Source organism: Condylura cristata, unplaced genomic scaffold (assembly GCF_000260355.1).
Source record: "Condylura cristata isolate star-nosed mole 26May11 unplaced genomic scaffold, ConCri1.0 scaffold00040, whole genome shotgun sequence".
NCBI classification, from domain to species: domain Eukaryota; kingdom Metazoa; phylum Chordata; class Mammalia; order Eulipotyphla; family Talpidae; genus Condylura; species Condylura cristata.
The window spans coordinates 4,835,923-4,859,673 of NW_004567141.1; the positions used below are offsets into that span (position 1 = coordinate 4,835,923).

General features: G+C 46.6%; 2 protein-coding genes across 4 annotated transcripts in view; one reads left to right on the forward strand and one right to left on the reverse strand.

The window, feature by feature from the left end:
• Positions 1-1,749: 1,749 nt before the first annotated feature.
• On the forward strand, positions 1,750-5,767 carry MSTO1 (misato 1, mitochondrial distribution and morphology regulator). Of its 2 annotated transcripts, none has more exons than XM_012733327.1 (14): positions 1,750-1,912; positions 2,018-2,153; positions 2,614-2,683; positions 2,771-2,846; positions 3,094-3,148; positions 3,231-3,366; positions 3,516-3,633; positions 3,705-3,839; positions 3,946-4,098; positions 4,346-4,477; positions 4,553-4,737; positions 4,954-5,058; positions 5,141-5,241; positions 5,500-5,767. In XM_012733327.1, exons 1-14 carry the CDS (start codon positions 1,829-1,831, stop codon positions 5,712-5,714), a joined length of 1,701 nt encoding a protein of 566 aa, XP_012588781.1. In that variant the 5' UTR covers positions 1,750-1,828; the 3' UTR covers positions 5,715-5,767. The 2 variants fall into 2 exon arrangements, with proteins under 2 accessions (XP_012588781.1, XP_004693702.1); XM_004693645.2 differs by having other exon boundaries at positions 5,503-5,767.
• Positions 5,768-5,850: 83 nt separating this feature from the next.
• Positions 5,851-23,751, reverse strand: part of GON4L (gon-4-like (C. elegans)) — a 78,834-nt gene continuing 60,933 nt past the window's right edge. For both annotated transcript variants that reach the window (XM_012733324.1, XM_012733325.1), the window contains 13 exons: positions 17,298-17,414; positions 15,220-16,911; positions 14,464-14,716; positions 13,720-13,904; positions 12,511-12,708; positions 10,850-10,993; positions 10,448-10,591; positions 10,227-10,346; positions 8,779-8,892; positions 7,637-7,847; positions 6,801-7,428; positions 6,613-6,715; positions 5,851-6,252 (listed from right to left, as the gene is read on the reverse strand). In XM_012733324.1, the coding sequence (XP_012588778.1) occupies positions 6,103-6,252; positions 6,613-6,715; positions 6,801-7,428; positions 7,637-7,847; positions 8,779-8,892; positions 10,227-10,346; positions 10,448-10,591; positions 10,850-10,993; positions 12,511-12,708; positions 13,720-13,904; positions 14,464-14,716; positions 15,220-16,911; positions 17,298-17,414 (4,059 nt within the window). In that variant the 3' untranslated portion in view covers positions 5,851-6,102. The remainder of the gene's footprint in view (positions 6,253-6,612; positions 6,716-6,800; positions 7,429-7,636; positions 7,848-8,778; positions 8,893-10,226; positions 10,347-10,447; positions 10,592-10,849; positions 10,994-12,510; positions 12,709-13,719; positions 13,905-14,463; positions 14,717-15,219; positions 16,912-17,297; positions 17,415-23,751) is intronic.

The window sequence follows — 23,751 nt, forward strand, 5'->3', positions numbered from 1 at the left end:
AAAAATAAACTTTGTAATAAAAAAAAAGAAAAAAAAAGTTAAAGCATAGCACTATGAATGAAGCTATCATCAGCCACTGCAGCAGGAGTTCAATCCCCAGCCAGGGAGGACCCACATGGCATGGCAGACCTCTCCTGACCTGCCCACTGATCCCCTCAGTAGTGTATTTCAGTACATCTGCCTGTTCTGCTCCCCACTCTGGTGAATCTTACCACATACACCTGTGATCTACACCACAATTCTTGTATGCATAAATAAGTAAATCTGTTGTTTTTTTAACTTTATTTAAAAAAAAAAAAAAGACTACATTTAAGGAAGTGAAAAGGTAACCTGCATGGGAGAAAGTACTTTGAACATATAATTGGCAAACACTTAGTACCCAAATAAAGTACTTCTACAAATCAATAAAAGACAACCACAAAGAAACATGGGCAAGAGATTTGACTGTCACTTCTCAAAAAAAAGGAAATCCAAACAGCTGATAAACAGAAGAAACAATGCTCTCATTTGTAACCAGTAAAATTAAAACCCGTGACAAGAACTAAAAGCTTATAATGTTGACAGGATTATGGAAATAGCCACTAAAAATACCCATATGCTGGGGTGAACTGTAAATTGGTAACAAATTGTAAAAACCAAGTTGGTGTTGTCAGTCAAGTTGAATATACCCACCTTCTGATGGAACAGAAATGTGTGCAGAGGCACAGAAATGGGTGTTAACTGTAGCACCTAATGGTCCTGTTAGGCCCCTAGGCCCCTCTGTCTGGGTCTCTGACTCACCCTGGGCCCAGAAAGGAGGGCAGGCAGATAGCATTCCTGGTGCCAGCTCTGGAACTGGCTGAAACTAGACCCTGATGTCAGCTCCTGACTCATGACTGAGACATCTGTTCTTAGAAACCCGTCCTTGAGCGCTGTGAAGCTTGTTACTCTTTGAATTTGCACAGGCTATGACATGTAATGGCCGATAAGGGCCTATATATTCTCTGACATTCCTATGGTCTGGGTCTTGCCCTCCCTGTGTGGCCTGCGTTCCTGCAGGAAGGCTTGACCCCAGTTAGCTGGCTTAATAAACTCTGCTTGTGCATCTCATCCTGTTCTTTGTCTCAGGGGACAACCGGGTGATTTCGGACCCTAACAGTCCAAAAGTTGGGAACAACCCCGAACATCAGTTACCAGCAGAATAAATCACTTGGACTATAGTCATACAAAGGCTTATTCTACAGCAATGGAACTGAGTATATCAAGAACAGGTTAGAATCCCACAAGCCATATGGAGCAAAACAATGCGTGATCATGGCAGACTAGATAGGTGGCTACATAGACTGGTTGGAGGGACAGACCAATGGAGGGACCGGCGGTGCACAGGGTTTACACTTCATTAAGTTTGGGGCCAGAGGGAGCCGCGGAAGATTTCAAGGGCGCGTCTACTTTTCTGGCAAGGTTTTATTTCTTGCCCGAGGAGCTAGTAGCTAGTAGCCGTATCTGAGAGGGAGGGAGCAGGCAGGAGAACCTCGCACGAGCCAACCCAGCCAGCCCGCGGAAGGAGAGCAAAGAGCGGAAGAGCCTCCAGCCTGGCGCTCTGGCACTGACAACTTCCGGCCGCACCCCCAAACGACGCGCCGGGCAGGTCCGGCGCCCGCTAGGAAGAGGCGGGGAGCGGCGAGGGGTGTCACGGAAGCCCAACGAATGGTTTATTCTCTGGGCGAGATGTGTTTGCGGACCAATAGGACGCAGAGGGTGCGGCCCCGCCCACACGCCCGCCTGGCCAATCGGCTAGCAGCAGCGAGCAGGCCGCAGCGGGCCGGGCTACCCGGTGGAGCCGCGAGGCATGGCGGGCGGAGCCCGGGAGGTGCTCACTCTGCAGTTGGGGCATTTTTCGGGGTTCGTGGGAGCGCACTGGTGGAACCAGCAGGTGAGGTCTCCGGGAGGCTAGCCCTGAGAGCTTCGGCATCGCCAGCCCTTACTTCCGGCCTGCCCCTCCGTGTCTGAGTGCGGTCCTCGCTCTGTACCTCCCCAGGATGCTGCGCTGGGCGGACCGGCAGATGCCAAAGAGCCGCCGGGAGAGCTGTGCCCGGACGTCCTGTACCGCACCGGCCGAACGCTGCACGGCCAGGAGACTTACACGCCGAGGCTCATCCTCATGGACCTGAAGGGTGAGGCGGCGGCAGCGATCCGCCCGTGCCCAGTGGTCCCCTTCGCGTGTGGAGTTTCCAGCATCCGTTCGCTTCAAGATCCTCCGACCTTACAAGGCAGAAGGACCAGAGCTGAGCGACGGGAGCGCTAACCACAGTGTGCCAACACAAGAGACGCAAGGAGGACATCTATAGCGCTCAAAAGCCCGCTCTGGAGTGGACTGCATACCATGGACACAGTGGGATGTTTGAGTGGCACCCTGTAGGGCTGCTGCCTGTGGCCTTTACCCCGGGCCGCACAACTCATGACTCAGCTGGGAAAGGAAGGATGGAATCTAGATTTCCGAGGCCGGGTTGTCATTTAACCAAGCAAGCTTGAAAAGCCAAGTGCTGGAGGGAGTGGGTTGTGAGAGAATCAAAAGATCAGCTGAAAGGGGAGGGACTTGGAGTGATTCTAACATTGTCCATTATTTTTGTACAGGTAGCCTGAGCTCCCTAAAACAAGAAGGTGGACTCTACAGGGACAAACAGCTAGATGCTGCGATAGCATGGTATTGGCCATGAGTGGTGAGGGGTGGCAGGGAAGCTAGAGAATTCAGGGGTGACTCTCACAATGTCAAATCTCCAATTTCCTTCAGGCAGGGGAAGCTCACCACACACAAAGAGGAGCTTTATTCCAGGAACCCTTACCTCCAGGACCTTCTGAGTGCAGAGGTGAGGGCCTCTGCTTACACCTTAAATCCCAGTGCTACATACAGCAGAATGCAGAGAAAAGGAGGACTTTAATAATTTTAAATGCCTTGGAATGGCCTTGTAAGAAAAAGCATCTATTTTCCTAAGGACAAAGCCTATATATACAGAAAGGAGGCTGTAGGGTACGGCCAGCAAAATCGGGGAGGATAAGTCAACTTTAGCCTCTGGATTGCCAGGAACTAAATGTAAGTTTTCTCATCCCTTCCAGGGAGTGCTGAGTAGTGATGGTATCTGGAGGGTCAAGTCCATTCCCAATGGCAAAGGTGAGAGTCTCTGGATACTACAGGATGGGGAACAGGGCAGACCGCAACATGGTGAAAGGGACACTTTGTGCTTTTTCTTCAGATCCCCCACCACATACTGCTACAACTCTCAAACCACTTATCCCCATGGAGGGTAGCATCAGAGTTTGGTCAGATTTTCTGAGAGTTCATCTCCATCCCCGGAGCATCTGTTTGATTCAGAAATACAACCATGATGGGTATGAGAGCCCCAAAGGCTGTGAAGTGAAAATCTGGGAGCCCACCAATGTTGGAGGAGACTCCTAAGGCCATCTTCCCTGCCTCTCCCCAACATGAAATCGGGCAGGGGTGTTCTCTCTAAGCCCTGGATTATGTTGATGCATGGCAGGGAAGCAGGTCGCCTAGAGGCATTTGGTCAAGGAGAGAGTATCCTGAAGGACCCCAAGTACCTGGAAGAGCTAGAGGACAGGCTACACTTCTACGTGGAGGAGTGTGACTTCCTGCAGGTAGCTGTGTGGCATGGTGACACCCAGGCGACACTTCATCCTACTGTCTTTCATCACTCACCTCTTTCCAGGGGTTCCAGATCCTGTGTGACCTGCATGATGGCTTCTCTGGGGTAGGCGCTAAGGCTGCCGAGTTGCTGCAAGATGAGTATTCAGGACGGGGAATAATAACCTGGGGCTTGCTCCCTGGTCCTTACAATCTCAGGGTGAGTAGAACTTGGAGGAAGATAAAGAACTTGGAGGGTAGGGAAGGAGGTGAGGGAAAGATATCCCAATGAAAAAGTTGCCTAAGACAAATTCTTCTTTCACCAGGACCCCCAGAAAAACATCTACCGTGTGTTAAACACAGCTTTTGGGCTGGTGCGCCTGTCTGCTCACAGCTCTCTGGTCTGCCCCTTGTCCCTGGGGGGAAGTCTGGGACTGCGACCTGAGCCACCTGTCAGCTTCCCTCACCTGCATTATGATGTAAGCCTCCCCCTTGGGGTGCCTTCCCACCCCACTGGCGGCCTTTCCCTCTTACTGGCACCTCGCTGAGAAAGAATCAGCGAGGATGAGGTCTTGTCGGTCACAGTTTTGTGCTTGTCCAGCCTGGGACCAGCATACCCTTGCTTTGTCCCGCAGCACTGGGCCCTGACTACCAAAGCTATTTTGCCTCCTACTCTCTTCTCTAGGCCTGAAAGGCCAAATGCTGCTCTTGATGTCCTCTTTCCAGGCCACTCTGCCCTTCCACTGTGGTGCCATCCTAGCCACAGCCCTGGACACAGTCACTGTTCCATATCGCTTGCGCTCCTCACCAGTTTCCATGGTTCATCTGGCTGACATGCTGAGCTTCTCTGGGAAAAAGGTATGCCCAGCTTTATATGGGTTGGGGTAGAGCTGGGCAAGCAGCTCTGTGACTTGCTCTGTTCCTCATCTTCAGGTGGTGACGGCAGGAGCAACCATCCCCTTCCCCTTGGTTCCAAGCCAGACCCTTCCTGACGCCTTGATGCAGCTTGGAGGAGGCACCCCGTGGACCCCACTGTCTGCATGTGGGGATCTTTCTGGAACACAATACTTTGCCCAGTCAGTGGTGCTAAGGGGCCTAGACAGAGCGAGCCACACCAGGTGAGAGCTCAGGGTCCTAAGGAGCCCTGGTCAGACTGAGACTTGCTCGCAGCCTTTCCTCTGGACCTCTGCGCCATCTCAAGGAGTCCCTCGCTCCCCTCTGCCCCGCTTACAAGAAGAGCATCGTGATTCAGCCGAGGGGCCGAGAACATAGGAGTTCTTAGTTTCTTGTTCATGCTGCCACAAATTAAGGTGGTTTTGGCTTTGTTCTGGCAGTCAGCTCACCCCAGGGACACCACTGCCATCCCCGCTCCATGCGTGTGCCACAGGGGACGAAGTCCTGGCCCAGTATTTACAGCAGCAACAGCCTAGAGTCAGGAGGTCAGTGGGTACTTGTGTTGCTCCTGTCCCCTCTCATGCTCAGCCCTGTCCTACCGTTTGCTCACTGTTCTCTACCCCACAGCTCTTCCCACCTGCTGCTGACGCCCTGTAAGGTGGTCCCTCCTTACCCCTACCTCTTCTCCTCAAGCCTCAGCCAGCAGAATGGTCCACTGACTGGGCCAGGTATGTAGGAGGTGAAGAAAATCAAGATTTCAGGTCAGGCATGTTTCCCTCCCTGGGGAAAGACACAATGCTCGTTCGACGTTCCTTTATTCACGCTAGTACCGGGCTACTGGGGGGAGAGGGGGCGGGGGGCGGGGCCAGTACACAGAATGTACTGAGTTTACCTTACAGTCCAAAGACCTACACTTCCCCATGTGTACAGCAGAGCTCCAGGGTAGAACAACAGTTCATTTCTGGGTCTGTTCTCCCCCACCATAGCAGTGGAGAGCATCCCAGTGTTTGGGGCCCTGTGCTCCCCTTCATCCTTGAACGGGACCCTGGAAGGCTTGGCCAAAGAGCTCACCAGACTCGACCTGCGGCGCTGGGCCAGCTTCATGGACGCTGGCGTGGAACAGGATGACCTGGAAGAGATGCTGCAGGAACTGCATGACCTGGCCCAGTGCTACCAGGGTGGTGACAGCCTCATGGCCTGAAGTTCCGAGAAAAGAGCTACTTTACAATAAAAACTGCTGGGTGCGGGAAGGAGCTCAGTGTCTTGGGATTCACTACACCAACAAATGTATTCATTACACTTAGAAACACCGTGATTGATCCCAGAATAAATATGTACCACCAGACAGGAAAAAAAAAAGTAGAAAAAGAACTGAGCCCCACTCTTGCCCAACACTATTTACAATGTGTGTCCATTCCTGAGGTCTTTGTGAAAGGCCCCAGACTGACGCAACAGCAGATCCAGCCCCTGCTCCTCCAGCTCTGAATACTGAGCCCGCGGGTGTGCAGGACAGTCCACACCCCCTCTCCCTCAGCAGGTGCCCAGGGAGTTTGATCCAGTGAAGACAACACCCACAAGTCCCCACAGTCTCATTCATCCAGCTCCTCTTCAGACAGAAGGTCCCCACGGTCAGACAGCTGGTCGGTATTGCTGGTGCTGGTTGCGTCATCCTCATCCTCAGAACTGGCCTCGCAGGCGGTGTGAAAGAGCTGCATAAGTTCTCGAAAACGGTGGGAAACCTAGGAGTGGAGAGGGCTGTGTTCTCAGCTATAACAGTTTTAACACTTAACTAAGCACTGCACACCCAGTTCAAAATCTTAACTGGTTTCACCCAGAAAGACTGAGCACTCCTTAGAGATAAGGAGAATTAGATGCAGAGATAACATGTTTAGCCCAGAGTCACATGCCTAAAAGCTAGAGTGGAATTTCTTAATGTTGAACATCCTTTTTTTTTTCACTACTACTATACACAGTGACAAGTTGGGATGCACCACTATATTCACTAGTAGGTGTCTCGTCTGCATCTCGCTTTGCCACCCCGTCCTCTCACAGAGGTCCTCTGTCTTTTTGGGTAGCATGGTGACAGCTGGCCCTCTTACCTCATTAGGGGTCTTATTTCCCAACTGCTGGGAGATGATGCTGAAGGTCTGTGGCTGTGCTCCTTGCTCCTGGCACACGGTCAGAATCACACGGTCAGCTTCCCTGCAACCCACGTCAGGGAATCCGACTTAGTACCGTTGAGTGTGTCCACACTTGCAAACACACACACTTCACCCACCCTACCTACCTTGTCCACAACACCACCTTTTCCCCAGTGGAGCTGACCTTGCTGTTGTTGGCACATACTGTAGCTTCTGTGGCCTTCGGTTGCTGCTCCCCCTCAGGACTCTTAGCCTGTGTGCTGCTGTCTTTAGCCAAACCTCCTCCAGGGGATTTGGGAGAAGTCTCTGAGGTGTCCGTTCCCGATACAGATTCCTGGACAGGGGACATTCTGTCCACTGTCTTCACGTTAGCTCTACTTGATGGGAGCCAGCTCTCTTGAGAAGCTGGTTTCCCAGGTACCTGTCTCCCCACTAAGTCTTTGGTCCTTGAGGAAACAGTACTTGGGAAGGAAGCAGGAGTTTCAAGAGTTCCAGGCAATTTCTCAGTCTCTGCTGCATTCCAGACTGGCACAGAAGTCTCTGCCTCACCCACTGCCCCAAGGTCCTCCCTGTCATTCTGAATTCTGGGGGACACGCTGGGATAGGAAAGGTCCTCAGGTCCAGTCTGGTTCCTCTGAACAGTGGATAACACAGCTCCAGTTCGGGGAGGAAGCTGAGGCGTCTCTGCAGAGGGAGGTGTTGGTCCATCCAGGAGGGGTGGGTCTGTAACATGCACTTCTTGAGGGGACAGCAAAGTGCTCTCCACTGCCAGCCCTGCATAGGTACGAGCAGGGTCAACATATATCCAAGGACTACAGATTACCACAGGACCCTGCTGGAGAGTTACTGTGATAAAAGCTCAAACATAAAAGGGGGGTGGGGGGGGTGGGTGCTGAAAAGACTGAGGAGACTGGTCCAACATCAAAACTAAAAACACAGGCACGAGACAGAAAGAGTGGCTGGGCGGGCCATTATCACTCACCGGTAATGATCACCTCTCCCTTTCTGGAGGTCTTGGCAGTTCTGCTCTGAGTTGCCTCCAGGCTCTCTCGCTCTTCAGGAGCTTCCTCTTCCATCACATCTTTGCTCTGCACAGCATCCTTCACACCAGGCACAGGGCTTGGTTCTCGGTGGGGGCTACTGCCCACCAACTCATGGGGCTCCTTGCTCTTGTAGGATTTGCTGTCACAGACCTGCAGAGATAGCCTTCTGGGTCAAGGGTCTCTGAATCTCCTTTGTCTTAGGGGCTGACCAAAGGATGAAACCCTGCCATGAACTCAGCAAGTCAACAGAGCAGAGTGGATCCTATGACTCTTCTGAGCAAAGGCTGTATCTCTGCTACCAACTGATCCTACACTAAAGAACCAAGTATCTTTAGGGCCTGTTTCTTTTCTTTTTTAAAGATTTATTTACTTATGCATACAAGAACTGGAGTACATGCTAGAGGTGTGGTAGGTGAGAGGATTCACCAGAGACAGAGTGGGGAACAGAACAGGCAGATCGACTGAAACACTGCTGAGTGGAGCAGCAGGTGGGTCAGGAGAGGTCTGTCAGGCAATGTGGGTCACCTCACTGGCCGGGAATCAAACTCATGCTGCAGTGGCTGTGGCTAGCGTCATAGTGCTGTGATTAACCCATTGCACCACCAAGGAGGGCCCAGAGTCTGTTTCTTTTTTTATTTATTTATGCAAACAATAACTGAGTGCAAACCAGAAGTGCAGGGAGAAAGAGGATTATAAGGGGTGAGAGAATTTACAAGAAACAAAGTGGGGAGCAGAACAGGCGGACTGACTGAAACATACTGCTGAGGGGAGTAGCATGTGAGACAGGAGAGGTCTATTGCACCATGTGGGTCAGCTTCCTGGCTGAGGACCAGACTTGTGCTGCAGTGGCTGCCGATAGCTTCGGTTGACATTTAAACCCTGGAGCCACCAGGGAGGCTCCATCATATATTTTAAGAGTTCACTTATTTTGCCTAGTTATGCATGTACATATGTGTTGGATATTATTTATTTATGTGTAACTTTTTAGGAATTCAATAAGACCCAAATAATACCCTAAAGGGTAAGATCATGGGGGAACTGCCTCAGGCTGCTGACACCCCTGTAGTACCTCCCTCCTCACCTTGGTGCTGCAGTGGCTACAATGTCTTCTTTTGCTCTTTTTCAGCTTGGAATCAGCACCTCCTTCATGGCAAGAACAGGCACAGTCCTTGGCTCCATCTGGCCACTCAGCTTCCTACGAGATACCTGGGCTTAGAGAGTTGCCAAGCATTTTTGGTACCAAGAAAGGAAGCTAAGCTGTTGTAAGCTATCTGAACAAACCTTCCCTGACAAACCCCTTCTCCAAGCTTTCTGCTTTATCATGTACCATTCTCCTTATACTGCCTGTGGAAACCAACTCCTATTCATTCTATTAAAGCCTATAATGTATCCTGAAAAATTCCTTAAATGATCCAAAGGCTAACACACCCCAAATGACAGATGTTTCAAAAAATTATGTATCGGCCAAATACAATCTGAGGCAAAGTCACTGTCTATCCCTCTGTGCCTTGAGTTTCCCTCCCTTCTTTTTAATAAAATTTTTTAAAATATTTATTTATTTATGCATACAGAACTGGGGTATAGGCCAGAGGTGCAAGAGTGGTGAAGGATTCACCAGAGACAAAGCGGGGAGCAGGACAGGTAGACTGACGAAGTACACTGCTGAGGGGAGCAGCGGGCGGGTCAGGAGAGGTCTACTGCACCATGTGGGTCAGCTTCCCTGCGGGGGATCAAACTCATGGTGAGTGGCTTCAGAGAGCTTCATGGTGCTACACTTTAACCCATTCTGCTACCAGGGAGGGTTGTTCTCTACCTTCTAAATCCCTTGAGAGAAAGCCTGGAACATATGGGTCACTCAGTGACACTCTGTTCAATAAACCCAAGATAAGTACCATTAGTATTCCCACTGATGATAAAGAAACTCAAAGAGAGATTAAATAAGTTGTCCAAGGTCATATAGAAACTAAGACATATTTCCCCATGAAAGGAGACAAGATATGTAGTAAAGAGACATTAAAAAGACAGTAGAAAGCAGTAAGTACAAGTAGATTACTACCAATTAAACAGATCCTCTCTGAACTACTTCAGCTTTTGCAAAAGGCAAATAAGCAAATCTCTTCAGAGGACTATTGCGAGAACTAAATGAGCTAATAATCCATGAAAAATACTTCCAAGCAATACATTACACTTTGTAACAGAGGTAAGTACTGACTGTCTTAAAATGGAGAATTTTGGTTCTATATTTTCATATGAAAGAAAGAAAACATTAAGATCCTAAGGCAAGAGAAACAGCTCCAATTAGAGAGACAAGGAAGAAACAGATGCTCCTAATCAGGGTGGGGCCTCTTCAAGAACTGTGCTTTTCTTCCCCTGGGTCCTGGACATCCATGGCAGCCTGATCTCTGGCTCTTGCTCCACGATTGCCTCAGGGTGCAAGGGCATGGGGCCACACTCCTCAGAGAAACATTTAGACAGAAAACTCAAGGCGCAATTCATGAAAAATGGATAGTCCCCAACAACCTGGTGTACCTTATCGTGATTTTGGATCCCAATCTCTTTTCTTCTTTTGTTCTTTGAAGCTGTGGGTATCTTGGGAGGTTCCTCTTCCTCTTCCACATCAGGTAGTGCTACTTCTTCAAAGCCATCAAACTGGGGAGGAGTGGATACCACTCAACACAGACTCTGAGGAGATATCCCTCCACTCATGAACTTACCCCTTCACAAATCTATTGCAGCTGCAGGGCCTGTACCTCATATTCTTTCTCTTCAGTCCAATTGATCTCTTCAAAGTCACCCATCCGGCTAGCTGCTGGACGCAGATGGTCAAAGAAGATGGAAAACTCATCCTGTAGGTGGTCATGGCCCTTGAGAAGCTGCCACATCTGTGTCTTGAGCTGGGGGGATTTGAGGAGGGAAAGGTGAAGTGTCCATTGCCTGTGGGCTGCCAGACCAAAACCGAATACTTGCAAGTTTTACATTCCTAGTCAACTAGGAGACACACACTCCTCCCTCCAGTGCTTTAGGCTTTAGGTAAGCCTAGAGTCGTACCTTCTTCATCTCTTTCAGGACGCCCAGGGTACCCCAGACGCAGGGAGAAGGAACAGACCAAGGCTCAGATGACAGCAAACAGGAAGCAGGACAGAAGAAAATACCTCAGTGATTTCCTGCGGCAGGCAGTCTGCACAGCTTTGGAGGACCTTGATAATCTTCTGGTGGTGTGATGGATTCTCAGCAAAGCAAATTTCCAGTTGCCGAAGAAACTTGCGACTCTTCTCAAAAGCCTGCTGCTCCTCAAACTACCAGAGTGGAAAGAGAGCAAGAGAGGAAGGTCACCTATTCAGCTAGAGCCGGACCTAAAGGTTCTACTCTAAGAACCAAGAGAAATGGCTGGGGGCATGGTGCAATTCTAGTTTACGACTGTGAGGTCTTCTTTAAGCTCTAGCATCTACCTTGGGCTAGTGGTGTCTACCAATCCAATTCACCATGACATGAACATAAGAGTCAAGAGGAAGGGCCTCCCTGGTGGCACAGGGGTTAAAGACACAGTGCTATCCAAGGGATTAAATTACAGCAGTATAAAGCAATCTACAGCCACTCCAGCACAAGTTCAATCCCTGGTCAGGGAGGTGAACTAAATGGAGCAGCAAACCTCTCCTATCTCACTCACTGCTCCCCTCAGAATGTTCTGCTCTCCACACTGTCTCTGTGCCCCCACCACATCTCTGGTCTGCACGCCAGCTCTTGTATGCATAAATAAATCTTAAAAAAAAAAAAAAAAAAAGCACTATCAATCTATTACCAACCAGGGAAACACGGGTTCAATCCCCAGCCAGGAAGCTAGCCCTCATGGTGCAGCAGACCTCTCCTATCTCACCTGCTGCCTCCCTCAGCAGTGTATTTCAGCACCTGCCTGTTCTGCTCCCCACTCTGTCTCTGGTGAGTCCTTTTACCCCCTGAACCTCTGGCCTACACCTCAGTTCTTATGTGTATAAATATATAAACCTTTGTAAAAAAAATAAAAGTCAGGTGATAGATATGTCTCAAGCTGCTTACTGTTTCTTGGGTTGTGAATTCAGACATTCAAATTCATGTGACACTTCATGGTTTACAAAGAATTTTCATAAATACTCATTTCACCCTCATAACGTAGAAACACTACATTATATGAGTAATCATCCCATTATCATTTAACATTCCTGTTTTCTCAGTCATGAAAAGAAGCTCAGAAGTACTGGAGTATCCCTCATGTGTAGACACTAAATCTCGAACATTTCAAATATCACTTCTACAGTGGCCTTCCCAGGGCCCCTCATCCATCTTACTTGTAACTCTATTCCTCTTTCCTATTTGATTTTTCTATAAGCATTATGTACCACATAGTTTACTGCTTTTATATATAATTCTTATAGCTGTCAACATATTATGTATGTATTTGTTTTATTTTATTGTTCATCATCTGACTTTACTCATGAGAATGTAAGCTCCATGAAGACAAGGACTTTAGTCTTTTATAATTACTATATTCCTGGTTCCTAGAACTCTGCCTAACACATAGTAGACACTCAACAAGTACTTGTGTGAGTGCCCATTTTATAATAGGCAGGAACAGGGTACAAGTCCTCATTCCTCATAAAGAAAGTGAGAGATTAGGAATTGGGAAGACCACTTCTTGAAAAGATACAGATCACCGTGGGCAAGGGAAAGGCTAGAAACAAGTCAGAACAGTGAACAGTGATCATCAATCCTATTCAACTCCAGTCTCGTTCTGTCCCCAGAAACCTACAGGGTTTTCTATTTCTACCCATCAACTTACTAATCCACAGGCTAGAGCTTGCTCAGGCAACAGGAAAGCAGCAAAATCCTTCAACAGCTGAGGCCAGTCTTGGAGTAGAGTCCGTAGACTTTTGTAGAGATCCACAGCTGTCTGCCTCTGAGTACTTGACTCAAATTCATAGATGACCTGGAGGAAGTCTTCATACTTGCCAGGGATATGTTGTAAGGCTTCTCGTACCTATTAGAAGAATTTCAATCAATACCCTTGCTTTGGGTTCCGAAAAGCAGCAAGAATAGAGAGAGAAAGAGTTATTATGAGAGATTGCCAAGAATTATCCTCCTGAAGTTACTCTTTCAACAGGTCCTAACATCTGGCTATTAATGGAAGATAGAGATCAACAAGTACAACTTCTTTTCTGGTAGTGGGCAAATCAAAAACCTACATTTTCCCGGCAATACAGCACTACCTACAAAAACAAGTTAATCTTCCTCTATACTCATAGCCCCAAATCTTTCCTCCCTGATTTCAGGTCCATATTGAAATCAATAAAGGAGTGTTTTATACATAAAGGAAGGCAGCATTGCATTAGCTGAGAGTAAATAGTACATAAATTAGAATGTTAACAAACTACAAGGAAAAATCACGATTATCGCTGTTAGCACTGTACTTTGCTGGGGAGACAAAACAAACAACAGAATGCAATAGCGACTGAATAACTATCAGGACAAGCTACTAGAAACAGGTTGTTTGATTATCTCTGAAGTTCAATATGTTTCCCTGAGACCCACTCTCTGGCTAGTACACCTAAGATCTCAGGCCAGAGGATCCGTAAAGTCCTTACTAGCCCACCCAATGAAGTTAGCACCCACTGATGATGACATTATTATCTTTCCCCAACTTCTGGGTAGAGAAGGGTAATGCTAAACTACTAATACTAAAGCTGCTGATGACTAAACTCTGTCTCTTGTGGTTCTCTCACACAGAGCTTTTATTGTTCCAAGAGAGTAAGGCAGAGATATACAAGTCTGCTGTGCAGCCTGAAAAGCAGATTAATTAAGTCTCAATGGTATCGACCTATCACCACCCCCTCCCCACATCTCTGGCCTACACCCCAGCTCTTCTACACAAAAATAAATAAATAAATAAATCTTTTAACGAAAGGTGGGTTTATTTTAAAAATATCTCCCCTTAAAGGAGAAGTGGCCTCCTTCACAAGGGACAAACATTACAGGAGCAGCATTTGCCTACCCTTGTCAGATAAGCCTGAGCAAAGGCCAAATCCTTCTGTTCCCTGAGTGGATCCCGTTCAAGAATGTCCTCATCATACAGCAACAGCAACTTGGAGGTGTCCTTGCTGGCCCGGGCCCGACTTCCCCGCTTATTTCGAGCTCGATGGTTTCTCCGGCCTTTTCCAGAAGCTTTGATGCTCTCTCCTTGGAGGAACAAAAGATTTGTTTCTCTGGCCCTTCAACCCCTACTCTTCCCATCCCACCACATGCACCCATCCATCCAAATCCTATTCAACATTTTGGAGCAATTCAGAAGAAAAGCTACTGGAAAATGTAAGAGAGAAAAACCTGTCTCCACCAAGTCAGCTCTTGGCAGTCTGCAGTGTACCGCACTGACTGGGGTGACAATAAGATACTTAGCCACCACATTTGAGAAAGCTGGTCTAGAGAATATGACTCATTTTATGTACCCAAACACTAAGTCTTGGTGAGGAAAGAGCAGTGCTTCTGAAATAAACACAGCTCTTAACCTTGTATGTCACAGGTTTATTAGGAACAGTATAAAAACTTGGGTGAACCTAGTACAAAAGTAGCTGCTGCTAAGATTCCAAGTTAACATTTCTGAGCATCTCTTCTCTCTAAAGGCACCAGGTAAAGCATCTGTTCAGGGCAGGGAGTTTGCAGGGGAGAGCCAGGGTTTCTTCTGGAAATCTCCTATCAGCCACTCTACATACTGGCCTTTGGACTATGAGGCCGAACTCACCTGGCGGAGTCCTGCTGGCCTCTACCGGAGCAGTCTTGGGTGAAGCAAAGATGGCCGGAGGCTTCTCGGCAGGGTCTCCAATTGCTTCATCTGTCATTTCATCTTCTTTCTGCATGCTTTCCATTCCTTCTGCTTCTTCTTCTTCCTCTTCTTCAGGCTCAGAGTTCTCTTCCTGAGAGTTCTCTTCCTCAGACTCCCCCTCCTGACTCATGCGCCTTTCAGATGCCAACCAAGTCAGTTTCTCCATTGTTTCCTGCAACCCCCACACAGAGTGTTCACAGAGCTCCTGGCTGCTCACAAAGAGCTGAGTGCACAGAGTTTACCAGGGCAGGCTGAGTGTGGTCAGTGGGGCGGGGAAATCAATTATCAGCAGCCTCTGAGTTTTGGAATTAGAGGATCACCAAGACTGCTGCCTAATAGCAGGTGGGAGAGGAAGTTTTCTGAATGGTTCACCTTTATCCTGAACATAGTTTTTCCCTTCTCTTGATCTACAATTATGATTATATAATACACATGTGTGTATATGCGATAGATGTGTGTTTAATTGTGTTCAGGTGATGCAACTCAATGTTTAAATAGCTTAAGCAAACTTCCAACCTTTCTATCTCACCTCAATGTACTATCATGTCCCACAATGCATTCAAAACCTCCAATGACTTTAGGACTTTTCAAGGGCACTAAGCGAGTGGATGGTTTAGCGACAAACAGGCCATACTACTGAGTCCACAAAGTATTGAGGGATATTCTAATTCTCACCTGGAGTTCTGGAACAGAGAGCACAGATTCCTCAGATGCTGATGACATCTCATCTTCCTCATCTTGGGTAAGGTCATCAAAGTCTTCCTCCTCTTCTTCCTCCGGCCCATCCTTCTCTCCTCCAGTTTCTGGCCCCGCCGGGGTCCCCACTGACTGACCATCAACACTACATGAGTCCTCAGGCTTCCCTGGGGGACTGCTCAGCACCAATTCAGGGTCAGCAGAGGTGGCAGTCTTTGGCGAGCCTCTGCTCACATTTGAGTTTCCTTCATCTAAAGGCTCCTGAGAAGCTGAAGAGGTGTTAGCTGCTTGAGTCTCCTCCTTCTTTAAGACTGTGTGTTTCTTCACCTCTCTAGCACCACTAGACTCCTCACTTGGGAAGCCAGTGTTCGGTTCCAAGGAATGTTCTTTTTTTATTTCAACACAAACATCCGGTTCAGGGAATCCTCTAGAGATTTCCTCCCCAGGGTCTTTAGGTTCCATTTTGACAATTACCTCTAAATCCCCAGGCGGGGAATTTAGGGATTCCTGGAAGCCCTGAGGCAGTAGTTCCAGAGCTTGTCTTCCTTCCTCTGTTTTCACAATTGTCCAGCCATAGGCATTGTTCTCTGACCATTCTTCCTGACACACTCTACCAGTTGGTGGAGGCCCTGGGCTGTGCTCCTCTTTGGGGAAGACAGTAGCACAGAGGGGAGACAGCTCCAGGGGTTCTAATTTGGGTTGTAAGCCTTGAAAGGCATTTTTCCCTTCACTCAAAGGACAACCAATGTCCACATTCACCTGGGCCTTGTCTTCAGGGGTGGAAGGTACAGGAAGATTCACAGAATTGCCAGAAACAATTAAGGGTGGGATGGAAGAGGCCACAAGGGGCTGGTTCAAAGGACAGGGGAAAGAAGTAGGGTTAACCAAGAGGGTGGTGATGGGAATGGTCTGAGAACTCTGGGCCACAGCTGCATTGACAGGCTGAATCACATTGCAGCCACTGCCAAGGCTCACAACCTTCACAGTGGTGGCAGGAACGGTGAAGATAACAGGTGTGGTATGGATGAGGGGGGCAGCCTCCAGACAAAGAGAGGTCTTAGCCCCCTTTCTCTTGGGACCTTTCCGTTTCACACATGGCTTTTGAATCTTAGAAGAGGCAAGTGAGGGCAGCATAACCTTAGGCACAGGGACACTGGAGAGTAGGGTCTGGGTCTCAGACACAGGGAAGCTGGCCCTGGCCTTAGGGGGTGTAGAAGGCAGTGCGGTTGCAGACTCAAAACTCTCAGTCCCCGGCATGCCTAGTGGAGGGACACCTGGCACTGTCTGTAAGACAGTGGCTGGCTGGATTAGCTGAGGAATCCGGACCACCATTTTGCTCGGAGGGGCCTCTGACTGAGTCAGCCTAACTGGTGTTTTCCCAGAGTTGGAGCTAGGCTGGAGAGAAGTGCTGGGTCTGCCAGCAAGAGGCTTCGTGGCTGATGATCGCTTTTGTCTTCGACCCTTCCTGGAAAAATGGTTGGTAATTGGCTTCAGTTTCAGCACTACACCCTTTGGCAACAGCAGTGGATACCAAGTTTCACTGCCCAATTCTGAACTGCCTTTTTCTAGGCCTGGGTCCGTGTTGATCTCAGCAATTCCAGTCACATTTCCTACCTCTCTGGCACCATCAGCTATGTGCCTCAGCTCCTCCTGGATGGATGGCAGGCTGGCCTATTGGGAACAAACATATTCACAAGGTGGTAAAAAATACAGCGACACAAACGCACACAAATAATAGGGTTTTTAGATTTTAGGTACATTTCCAAAACAATCTCAAGACATCTTTTCAAGACAGTTTTTTCTGCCCTATATCACATTTGTATGAAGATTGTATTCCAGGTATATATTCTAGAAACATTTCTTTGAATTTCCTTTGGGAAGCTATCACTTTACCATTATTTCTAAAAGAGTGAAGCAGGCAGATAGAGTAAATGAGGAAGATTTCCTAATGCCTATTTTACAACTAAGGCATTAGAGGTATCTGGTAGTCCTTGGTGTTTCCTATTGGGTTTTTTGTGACCTTCTTCTCCAACATACTTTGGGGAGGCGGGCTGTACCTTTAACCAGAACGGAAGCCGGTGTTCTTCCCTCTCCACTGGTGGTTTCCATTGATGGGGCTGAATTTCCTCACAACACTTCACTAAGATCGGCAGCTGTTTGGTCTTCTTATAAAACTAAGTGCAGAGAATAAAACATGAGTGACAGTCCTTCCAGTAACATTTCCCTCTGTCAGTTTGGGAAAGCGGGGTGGGCAGTGGTCTGAGACAGACACACACCACACCCTACATGAACATAAGTAGCAGAATATGCTGATGTGTCTGTAATTTAAATTAAACTAATTTCTATCACTGATAAAAGATTGTATGGTGACTCAATACCTTGTAACTGATACTCTTCATTTACTCACTATGAAGGAAAAGTCACACAAAAAAATGGAAGCAGATGATCAAGTACTCATATCAGATCTGCTCCTGCTCAATAACTGCAGTGATTATGATTTAACCCTCAGCCTGGACACATGGAAGCTTCTTTTTAAGCAAATAATGGCATGAAGGAAACAGAGAGGTGAACAGAGACTGAAACCATTAGGTTTTTTTTTTTAACCTTTTTCAAAAACTGTTTCAGGTTTTTTGTTTTTTAAAATTTATTTATTTATGCATATAGAACTGAGGAACAGGCCAGAGGTGCAGGGGTGGTGAGAGGATTCACTAGACACAGAGTAAGGAACAGAACAGCAGATTGGAAGTACACTACTGAGGAGAGCAGTGGGCAAGACAGGAGAGGTCTGCTGTTCCATGTGGATCACCACTGAGGCAGGGATCGTACTCGTACTGAAGCAGCTATGGCCAGCTTGTAGTACTGCGTCCTAACCCGCTGCACCACCAGGGAGGGCCTGAGACCATCTTTTTTGTTTTAAGAATAAACAAAAAAGGGGAATTGAATTTGTCCTGATAATAAGCACCCACTCATTCAGCCTGGTGTATGCCAGGTTCTATACTACAAGCTGAGTCTACAAATAAGAGAAGCAATTCCCGTTCTCAAGGAGCTTACAGAATCAAAGGCAACACAATCAAGTAACCAAGGACATTCTGTATAAAAAAGCACAGACAAGCCTGAATATGATCCCCGGTCAGTAAGCTAACCCACCTAAGTGCAGCAGACCTCTCCTGTCCTGCCCACTGCTCCCCTTATTTCAGCAGAGACAGAGTGGGGAGCAGAACAAGCTGATATACTGAAATACACCGCTGAGGGGGCAGTGGGCAAGACAGGAGAGGTCTGCTGAGCCATGCAGGTCACCTCCCTGGCCAGGGATCAAACTCGTGCTGCAGTGGCTGGCAACAGCTAGATAGCACTGAGCCTTTCACCCCTGTGCCACTAGATGAATCTTAATGGAAGAGAACTTGCAACATGAGACAGAGGAAGGCAACAACAAATGTTGGTTAGGATGTGGAAAAAGGAATTCTATGCTGCTGGTGGGAGTGCAAACTGGGGAGTCCAGCCACTATGGAAGACTGTGTGGAAGTTCCTCAAACTATTAAAAATGAAGCTACTGGGGCCTCCCTGGCATTGCAAAGGGTTAAATGCAGCATTATGAGGCTATCCACAGCAGCACGATTTCAATCCCTTGCCAGGGAAATGATCCACATGGCACAGCAGACCTCCCCTGTCCCGTCCACTGTTCCCTTCAGCAGTGTACTTCAGTCAGTCTGCCTGTTCAGCTACCCACTCTGTCTCTGATGAATCCTCTCACATGCATCCCCCCAACCCCACTCCCCTGCCCTGTACCCCAGCTCTTGTATGCATAAATAAATATTCAAAACAAAATAAAAATGGAGTTACTATATGACCCAGTAACTCCACTCCTAGGAATTTACCCAATAGACACAAAAACATTAATTCAAAAGGATACCTGCACCCCTTTGCAGCACTATTTACAATAAGTAGGATACAGAAACAACCCAAGTGCCCAAAAACAGTGACTGGATAAAGATCATGTGGTACATACACACAATAGACTACTACTCAGTAATCAAAAAAGATAAACTCATGTCACTAGCAAAAACACTGGATGGAGCTAGAAGGGATTATGCTAGGGTGAAATGACACAGGAGGAGAAAGAAAAAACATTGGATAGTTTCACTTATAGGAGGAGTGTAGGGGAACCAAATAAGGGATTAGGAGAAAAATAACAAGAATAAATTTAAAAATCAACTATAAGTCAGAAACATTCCACAGGGGAGAGGGAGGAGGAAGGAAAGGAGGCACAATGGGAGGGAACACAAGGGAGTATGGTGATGGTGCAGGATGAATTGTTGGGAATTTTACAGGGACCACACCTGAGAGGAAAAAGCAAACATTGTACAAAAATGAACAAAGATGTAAAATACATACAAATTAATTTTAAGGGGGGTGGGGCAGCCCTCCTTGATAGAACAACGGGTAAGGATGCAACCACTTCAGTGTGTTTGATTCCTGACACAAGATATGCAACCTCTGTCAACAGACTCGGTACTGATGGAGGGGAAATGCACTGAAAAATCAGACTTTCCACGCTAACTTATGTTATGACCTCCCTTTTTTGTATAATCATAATATCAAAATATTCTGAGCAACCTTCAGCTTACAATTGGATTGCCTCAGCTGCATAAGGCCTGCCTGCCCTGACAAGCAAGCACTGCACCAGGGTGAGAAATTCCTCTTGAAGTCAAAAGTGATTTGACAACTGGCTGATTAATAAAAGCAAATGGCAGTTATTGCAAAGTCTCTCCCTAATATCTAGCCTTTAGATATGGAAATTCACCCAAGTGGCCTATTCAGAGCTAATCAGGTTTTCTACTGTCTAAACTTCAAAGGAATTCACATAAGCCACTAGTTCTTCAAGATTCTACTATCTAGTCTTTAGATAAAAAAATTCACCCAAGTCTCCTATTCAGAGCTAATTAAGTTTTCTTCTGTCTAGACTTCAAGAAAATTCAGTTAAACTTTCTAACAAGTTTTTCAAAGAACTTTACTGTAATTTGATTTACAAGAAATTTCCTCTAATTGCCCTCACTTTACTTTACCCCCTAGGATGTCTCGATGATAATGAAAGCCCTTAAGTAGTAGATAAGGTTTAAGGGACTTTATTTTGGTTAGTCACTGTGGTAAATATAGTAATATTAGTCTTAAACTTTGTGAATCTATGTACCTATTGAACCTTGATGGACTGATTTTAAAAATGTTATAATCTCAACTAAAGGTCAAAACGACCTGACCCCCCCCCCCACTATTCTTAGAAAAAAGGGGATTGTGATCTCAGTCCATTTCACATGCTAATGTAATCCCTCCGCCGGTTTGAAATGTATAAAATAAACCTCTGCTGAAGGCAGAGCAGGAAGACTGCACCCAACTCCGATTCCCCAGTCTTCCTCGCGCCCGCTCCCCTTTGCCCGGCAATTTTTGGAATAGCCGCTCGCAGACGTCATTCCCACCTTAGGATCCTGCCTGTGTCTGCCTTTCAATAGCCTGAAATTGGGACAGGTCCCCCACAGATCCCCAGCCCTGGAGGTGACCCACTTGGCGCAGCAGACCTCTCCTGACCCACCGCCTTCTCCCCTCAGTAGTGTTTCAGTCTACCTGCCTGTTCTGCTTCCCACTCTGTGTCTGATGAATCCTCTCACTGTCCCTACATCTCTGGCCTATACCCCAATTCTGTATGCATAAATAACTACATCTTTTTAAAAAAATTAATTTTAAAAAAGGCCTAACCAAATAAAGAGAAAGACATCAATATATAATTCAAGAATATTTCCCAGTACTATACCATGGGTTTCCAAAATAAGGCTTATCAAGTGTCTTGCACAATTAGTAAAAGTAGACCAATAATAGAGTATATTGGGATGAATTTCAAAATACTGAAGAAAAGGGAAAATCCCACATGCCGCGCTGTAAGGAGGGAGAAAAACAGGCAATCACACAAAATCCACAACATGGCAGGAAAGAGTGGCTGAGAGCACCCACAACCTTAAAACAGCTATAGAAAATATATGTAAACTTGCTCATAGGAAGATCCAGATCCTCAGTCCCCTCGATAGAGTGACAGTAATTTTCCACAGAGATCCCAAGCTAAGGTTTCTGACTGCTGAAGGGAAGGAGTGAGATAAAGCGCAGGGGTGCATAGCTGGGAGAGTAGGTAGCCCAGCTGGCAGAAAGGGCTTGGGCGTCAATGATCCAAACCACAATGGGGGCAGCCAAGGAGATTGCGAAGTTTGCTGAAGAAACTCTGCTGACATGTGAGTGGTGTAGACCCTACCTAAGCCAGAGGAAACTCAGAATTGGGAATTCTACAACTGGGTTGGCATGCCTACCGAAAGCTCTCTCCCTTCCTCACTCTAGGAAAAGATCAAAGTAATGACAGGCTGAGTCAAGCCAGACTCCACAAAAAGACCAATAGCAGAGAGACAGACATGTGAATAACTCAAGAAATAGTTGGTAAAGTAAACAAAGATATGCAAATACTGCCTCAGCAGCAGAGAGGGGTTGGGGTGGCACCAACCATTGTAGGCAATCATAGTGACAAGTTGGCACACAGCTGTCCACCACTTGCACTGTAAGAACTGTGCCACTTGCCAGACAAATGCAAATGAGTCCCAGAGTGTCAACCTGGTGGTCCAGACCTTGCTCTTCCCACTGCAAGACTCAAGCTTCACCGATTACAATTTAAGGCAAAAAGGAGTAATAGGAGATAGCGTGGAAAGTTAAGAAAAGTTAACCACAGAATACAGCTTGCTGTGGAATGAAAGAAGAGGAAAAACAGACAACCCACTTTACTCCCAAAGTGAGATCAAATATTAAATACCCACACTCCTCTTCCCGCCAAAGTAAAAGAAACACACTAAACTAAATTCCTAGCATGCCAACTATATACACACAGCAAATAAGGCAACACATAGCTTAGGAAGCAAGGAATAGCTGAGCACAAGGTGGAATAACAAAATGAGAAGAATAGAAGTTCTGGGACAAATATAAAGGATACAAATATAGAGGACCGATCAGACAAAGACTTCAAAAACGATATCAAAATTACTCAATGAGCTATTGGAAAGTCAGTCGAAAGCAGATAGGCAGGTGCAAGATCTTCAAAAGTTCTTCACCAAAAAGACTGACTATTTAGTAAGATCACAAAAGAGACTGGATATAATGCAGACAAGCTTAGAAAGTGCTTAAAAAAAAAAAAACTGAACTGGCAGGAAAATTTCAGATGTAAAAGACTCACATGAATAAATAACCCATTTAGAAAGAAAGAACCAATATAAAGGAAAAATGAGGAAATGCTATAAAAAATACCACTCAAGGCCCTCCCTGGTGGCGCAGCGGGTTAAAGCACAGCACTGAGAATCTAGAGCCGCTTCCGCATGGGTTCGATTCCCACCTGCCCCCGAGGTGACCACATGGCGTGGCAGACCTCTCCTTACCTGCCCGCTGCTCCCCTCAGCAGTGTACTTCTTCGATCTGCCTGTTCTGTTCCCCGCTCTGTCTCTGGTGAAGCCTCTCACCACCCCTGAGCCTCTGGCCTGTACCCCAGTTCTGTATGCACAAATAAATAAATCTTAAAAAAAAAAAATACCACTCAAATATAAGGAAAATTTAACAATAATCAGGATCCCAAAAAATGAAGAGAAATGGAAGCAGAAAGTCTATTCAAAGAACTAATAACTGAGAATTTTCTAAACCTAAAGAATGAACTAAATATGGATGTTCAGGAAGCACAAAGAACACCTAAATTTTTAAATGCAAAAAAAAACCCCTATGTCTACACACATCATTGTCAAACTATCAAAACTTAAAAAAATTTTCAGGAAGCAAGGAAAAAAAACAAACTTGCAAAGGCTTCTAAATTAGGACTTCCGTGAACATCAATCCTGGCACTACCAGCCAAGAAGAGAATAGATGGAAGTGTTCACAATACTAAAAGACAAGAACTGTCAGGCAAGAAATACTCTGTCCAGCAAAATTATCATTCAAGAATGAAGATGAAATAAAGGTTTTTTCAGACAAACAAGAAAAAAAGAAACACAAATGCCTGCATAAAATGACAATAACAATACAAAACAGAAGCACAAGTAAGAGTATTATGAGTCAATAACATAACACTAAGGAGAAGAACAGAACAGAAGGTACATAGCTAAATGTCTCAGAGCAGGCACCAACTTATAAAAGACTTCAGACACAGGAAGTTAAATAAAACCTCGTGGTAACCAAGTTAAACAAAAACTCAGAATAGGCAGAGAAACAAAGAAAATGCTAGAAATCCAAAGGAAAGTCATCCAGAAATAACAGAGGGAAACATGGAAAAAGAAACAACAGAAAAATGAAACAATCAAATATAAAAACCAAAATAGGCCCTCCCTGGTGGCGCAGCAGGTTAAAGCACAGCACTAAGAAGCTAATGCCACTTCCGCATGAGCTCGATTCCCACCTGCCCCAGAGGTGACCACATGGCACGGCAGACCTCTCCTGACCCGCCCGCTG

Coding starts and splice junctions, on each gene's coding strand:
- MSTO1 (XM_012733327.1), top strand. CDS start 1,829: ATGGCGGGCGGAGCCCGGGAGGTGCTCACTCTGCAGTTGGGGCATTTT. Junction 2,154..2,613: donor CATCCTCATGGACCTGAAGG/GTGAGGCGGCGG, acceptor ATTTTTGTACAG/GTAGCCTGAGCTCCCTAAAA. Junction 4,738..4,953: donor GACAGAGCGAGCCACACCAG/GTGAGAGCTCAG, acceptor TTGTTCTGGCAG/TCAGCTCACCCCAGGGACAC.